Genomic DNA, 6,178 nt, shown 5'->3' with positions numbered 1-6,178 from the left:
TTATTTATTTTTACATCTCAGCCCTCAAAATTTCCTTAAATCACAGCCAAACGTGGCAGGTTCCGACCGAAGATACTCCCCAAGGGGCGCCGAAGTATTAAAAAATGCAAGGCCCCCGTGGGGACAAAACTGACCTAACGGCGTTAGTAGATCCGACGGAAATCAGCAACCCCCAGCTAACGGACGTTATCCTGGGCCCTCAGAGTCTCGCCTCGCGTTACCAAAATTTATGTACCTAAAATATTTCGATTTCAGTTCATTCTCATGCTGGACCAGAAAAAAGGCAAGCTTCCCCCCCCTTTACTCGTTGAATCTTCTTTTGCAGAATTATACCCTCGTTTGAATTTGTAGAAACTTTTCTGATTTTTAATGAAAATGGCGGGTTTAGGCTGATCTAGGGTTTGCTTTGGTTTCTATAATCACTGTTTGCTTGTTGGATTTATGGAAGCTTAGGGCTTTTATAAGAGAAGCGAAGGATTTGCCCTTTGTTCCTTCAGCTAAAGAAAAGACTTCCTCTCTCGTTTCATGCTTATGTGATGGTGGTTTAGACTATATGCTGGTATTTTTTTTAACGAATGTTAGGTGATTAGAGGAATTCTGGTGGTAATAGTTTTCTGAAGGGAGAAACTTTGGCTAACAGGAGACCAGCTAATGTTGTATGTGAAGAAAGGAGGGAAATGTTTCGGGGGTTTTGCAAAGGGATTTCTTGCTTGGATTTTAGGAGGAAATTTAGTGTTTTTTTTTTGATAAAATTTGTGTTTTTCTATTAGTCATTAGAATTTTTTATAGTTCTTCAGAATTGAGGTCAGAGGTGTATTCATTTCGAGGGGTATGTCGACCATATTTAGCTGATTGGAGGAATTATGTTGCTAGAACTCTTAATTGATGATTACTTCAGTTCGGGAAAACCACTTGGCCTGTCTTTTAGAAATTTTCCATTTTGATGAATACATTCGATGTTTGTAAAATTTTGGTTTCCTTTAACATGGATGGTTATACCAAAATCTAGGTGATCTTGTTCATCAGAGCAAGGTGAATTGAAATCTTGATACTATACTAGCTAGCTGCTTTCTGAAAATGTTTTAGCACATATGCGTAGACATACGCACACACATACACATCTATGTCTCTGTGTATAGGTGTAAAATTTCTGAGGAAAACAACAGGAGCAACATAAATAGATACACATAAGAAAGGAAGCGAAAGAAGGGGGGAAATGGAAAACCACCCTTCTGTCCTTAGCGCTTCTGGGAACAGTTTATTTGGGGTTGAATTTGTGAGGTTTATTTTAAAAGGTTCTGATAGGTTAAGGCTTCTGTTGTCAGAGAAAAAGGACTGCTGCTTTTATTTCCTCTTCTAAGCTTTGATTGAAGAATTAGTGCCAGTACTGAATTGGTTCTTGCAGGAAGCCAGATCAGATTGTTGTATCGCAGAAACGCAACTAGTTAAAAGTTGTTCTTGTGCTATAGCTGTCTAAAAGATATCTTTTGGCAATGGGAGATCACCTGGTATTGTATGTGGATCGTCTTGTAACCCCACAGACTGTTGAAACGTTACAAACAGCTGCTTATTCTGAGAGTTGTAACACGTTAAAAACTTCTGGAGAACCTTCGCATGCTGTTGTTCCCTCTGTTCCAGCACCATCAACGGAGAGTTGTAACACTAATGATGATAAGGAAGAAAATATCGGTAGTTCTGAGGAGGAAAACCCGCTCATTCAGATGGTAGAATGTAGGATATGCCAGGAGGAAGATCACATTAAAAACCTGGAGACTCCTTGTGCTTGTAGTGGCAGTCTGAAGGTATACCCCTTAAACTTTAATCCTTAATAAAACAGATAAGTACTTAATATTCTATTTTGTTCTCGTTGCTTCTTTTGGCAGTTTTAGGTTTCTTATAGTTCTGTGGTTACTTATGTGATGATCTCATCTGAGATTTTCTACTTGTGTTGCTCATGGCTAATGATCTTACATTTGAGAGTTCTTCTCTATCAATGTTGATGGTGGCTAATCCTTCCCGGTCTTCTGACCCTAGGAGCAGAATGCTCATGCCAAGAAATATAGGGGAAAATTGCTTTGGACCACCTATGGTTTTGAGTAAGTTAGATTATTGCTTAGAATGACATGAATTACAAATGTAGTAGGAAAAATATCTATTGCTAATGGACTTCTGCAGCCTAGGTTAGGATCCATGAACCATGATAAGGTGTCCCATATCAATGCACAAGACATGATTAAGGCTAAAGGAACAAGGTGAATTAATTTAAATCTTCTAATAACTAATGTTCTATTTGAAATGTTATTGTAGTTAGCAGAACTTTTGTCATACATGTGTTTTTATTTAAAACAACTTTTTAACATTATGTGGTTCATAATAAAGAAGGCTATCCCTATCTTCTTTACCATTTAATCTCCTTTCCATTTTAGTTTGGCGGGATTTGGCAGGCTGGACCCAGTAAATTCAAAGAACATTTTTATAGTCACTCAGGTTAAAGGATCACTCACTATCTGCACTTCTTGAAGTCACTCCTCGATAACGAATTCACCATGTCAAGAACTGTTTCTTGGAAGGTGATGATTTAGAGTATAGAATCCTTTTCCCCTTATATTATTCTTGGGGAGAGATTATTAGAGTATATGTTTATGTTGTATGGTATTTAAGATCTTCATAGTTAAATTTATATGCGTTGCTATTATTCTTTTAGGGGGTGTTTGTTTCACCAAAATTTTTGGCATTTGGTATGAATTACAAGTTTTTGGATCAAAAAGTGAGTTTTTTGTATTTTGGGATTCCATATATGGTGTTTGTTTTAAGAAATTTTTTAGAATATTGAATCCCAAAAGTACAAAAAGTGTCCAATTTTTAGAATTTGCCAATTGAGAGGATTTTGACAAATCCCATAAATGAGTGTGCTTCCCTCTCAATTGGAGAGGATTTGACAAATCCCAATTTTGTCTTTTTGTGGGAGGTAATCTCACCAAGATAGCATATTCATCATATTACAAAATTTTGGCATTTGGTAATGCTACAATTTGAGCTTGAAACAAACAAAATATTACAAATTGTAGTATTCCAAATCCCAAAATATTAATGAAACAAACAACATTTTAGAAATCCCAACTCATAACATAACACCTATGGATTTTAAATCTCATAGTGAAATCCATATCCTAAAATTATAGAATTTGAAACAAACACCCCCTTATTCAATGACTTATGAGAACCAGTAAACTGGTCTATTTGTCTAGTTGTTATATATGACATTATATATGACACAACCTTTATTTGGTTAGATGTAATCTGAGATTCTGTTGGTCATTTAAATTATATAGATTTATATAGATTATGCATTTAGTTTCTCTGTCGTTTATTTAAAGATGTATCCTGTTTGATAATTAATAGTGGTGGATGATGTTGTTAATAAATTGATTGACAGTATGCTCATAGGGCATGTGTCCAGCGCTGGTGCAATGAGAAAGGAGATATAATCTGTGAGATCTGCCACGAGGTAAATCTTAATTTGGGTTTCCTGCTAATATTTTCACCCTAACTTTCTTCGTACTTATGATATATCTTACCCAAGAGTGCATAAATTGGTATTTGTCATAACTAGTAGGTAATTTTTACAATTTTCAGGCATACAAGCATAACTATACAGCACTTCCACAACCTAATCCAGATGAAACAACAATTGATATTAGGTATATATGTATAGTTCCTTTCTTAGTTTATACTTGCAGTTCATATGTTGGGTAAATTTTATCTACTATGGTTGAGATTCAACTGCCTTCTTTGATTGTATTTTTAAATATCTGCTTTGGTTGTATCTTCACAGTGGAGGTTGGACTGTCACTGGTACTCCATTGGATTTGCATGATCCACGGATCCTTGCTATGGCGGCAGCACAACGCCATATTCTTGAAGCTGAATATGATGAGTATGCTTCTACAAATGCCAGTGGTGCTGCATTTTGCCGCTCAGTCGCTCTAATTGTGAGCCATTTTTTCATTTCTATACTGTTTAATTAATTTTACATTGAGGCGTAAATCATGAAGTTTAAAGTATCAAAACTCTAGTACTTATTTTTTTATGCGTATCTGTTTAGTATCCTTAGGAAATTGAATCATTCTTTAATTAAACTATTCACAATATGTCGCATTTGCTGCTTATGCCCTCTTATGCACAAGTTAATTTAATCCTCTCAACTGTTATTCCGTATGGTTAATGTTGTTTGCACAATTATTTGTCAGCTGCATAGCACACTCCTTTGGTTAGTCTGAGAGTGAAACTTGTAAAGGGTCAAGAAGCTAAAGTGAGGACCACTCCAGCAGCATTGCCATTCTATTCAGTATATTTATCAGCTTCCATAACAGCAGGCAGCGATTTAATTTTTGCTCTTATTTCATAGTTTATCACATATAATCAGTTATAATCTACATCAAGACCTGTGTATACATGCGCACGCGCACACACACATGCACGCGTATACATATGTATATTTGTGTGTGTAGGTTAAATTATTTGACGACATTCCAATTTTTTTCCATTTCAGCATATTCCAAGAACTTGTAACCAAGCTTATCACATAACTGCCAGGATTGTATTCAAATCTGGGTTGAACAGTACCTGCGGCTCTCAAAACATTCCAAATGAGCTTTTAAGCCCCTCATGTATTTGTAACAATTCTACTTGGTTAGTATAAGTAAGCTATGGCTGTTCCCTAAAAAAAGAAAAAGACGACATTGGAGGCTGTTGAACAATAGATTAACTTAATGTATGTGGTTATGATATATGTATTCGTATGCGTATATTTGTGTATGAGGTTAATGGGTATCATAGGTCATGAGGGGATTCCCTCATATACCTCATATACAGTGATGTGACACAATCTCAAGCAAGTGTTATTACGAGGATCTCACTCTTTTATCACTTGGTTGAAACTGAGCCACATCATTCTTATATGAGGGTATCCCCTTGTATCACTAGATTGAGCTGCATCATTATCATAGGTTAAAATATATATTTGACGAATGCGGATACGATATAAATACATTATGGATTGCTAATGTGTTTCTTATTGTTCGTATGTGTTATCAATGATGGACCTCTACTTTAGTACTTCCTTGAACTTACTATATTTACAGGTTTATTTCTTTTGTTATAAAATAAATATTTGTATGAGACAATAAGAGGCATGGCCTCGCTAATCATTCTCTACAAAGTTCCACTGTTTTTTGTGAATTGTTCATGTATTAATGAATAATGTTCTTTATTTTTATGGACTCTGAAGTTTTTATCTTTTCTTTCTCTTTTTTTTGGGTGGGGTGTGAGTTCCAAATTTAATCTAATTCATATAGTTTTTAAAAGTTTTCTTTATGATCACTTAAGATTTTCTCTCACCAGCACAAAACCTTTTCTTTTTCCTATCCTTTGACGTGGTGGTAACTTAATTGATCTGTTTAATGTTTCCCTTTTCCAGCTAATGGCTCTCTTGCTGTTGAGGCATGCCTTGACCATTTCTGATGGTGATGGAGATGACGATGCCTCTGCATACTTTTCTGTAATATCCATCACGATGAAAATTGTAGTCTTTCAATTCAATATTTCATGGTGTTTTCCTTGTTGTGTTTTTATAAAAAAACATTATGGTGTTGTGTTTTTTCCTTAAAATGTTTTCAAAACACCATGCTAAGTATTTTTAGTCAACACTAGTTTAACTCATTATAACATTAGTATTAAACATATTATTAATATATTATATATTAATTACAATAAAATATATTGTAAATAAAATGTTATAATATTTTGTTTATATTATTATAGTATTATAAGTATTAAATGTAATGTAATATAATATTTTATAATGTATTATAATATTATATTGTATTTTAATGAGTTAAATTATATTATAATTATTACATATTATTTTTAAATAATTATATATTTAATTATTTTGGTATATCAATTTGTTATTGTTGTACATTATATTAATATTTTTAAAAAAATGTTATTTTATTATTAATATAATATTATAATATTATTAATATAATATTATATTATTCATATAATATAATATTATTAATAATGTTAATATTATGTTATTACTAGTATGTTATTAATAAATTAATATATTATAAATATTTTAATATTATATAATATATTATAGTTTTTAATATGT

At 33.2% G+C, this 6,178-nt stretch overlaps 1 protein-coding gene across 1 annotated transcript in view; it reads left to right on the top strand.

Moving 5' to 3' along the window:
- LOC109820076 overlaps nt 206-6,178 on the top strand; it is a 7,543-nt gene continuing 1,570 nt past the window's right edge. The window contains exons 1-6 of the mRNA XM_020386146.1: nt 206-283; nt 1,406-1,802; nt 3,437-3,508; nt 3,637-3,701; nt 3,836-3,992; nt 5,480-5,560. Coding sequence (XP_020241735.1) covers nt 1,494-1,802; nt 3,437-3,508; nt 3,637-3,701; nt 3,836-3,992; nt 5,480-5,560 — 684 coding nt within the window. The 5' untranslated portion in view covers nt 206-283; nt 1,406-1,493. The remainder of the gene's footprint in view (nt 284-1,405; nt 1,803-3,436; nt 3,509-3,636; nt 3,702-3,835; nt 3,993-5,479; nt 5,561-6,178) is intronic.

Source organism: Asparagus officinalis, chromosome 8, assembly GCF_001876935.1.
Source record: "Asparagus officinalis chromosome 8, Aspof.V1, whole genome shotgun sequence".
In the NCBI taxonomy this organism is placed as follows: Eukaryota; Viridiplantae; Streptophyta; class Magnoliopsida; order Asparagales; family Asparagaceae; genus Asparagus; species Asparagus officinalis.
Note: the sequence above shows the minus strand (reverse complement) of the source record. Positions and strands in the feature narration are given on the sequence as shown.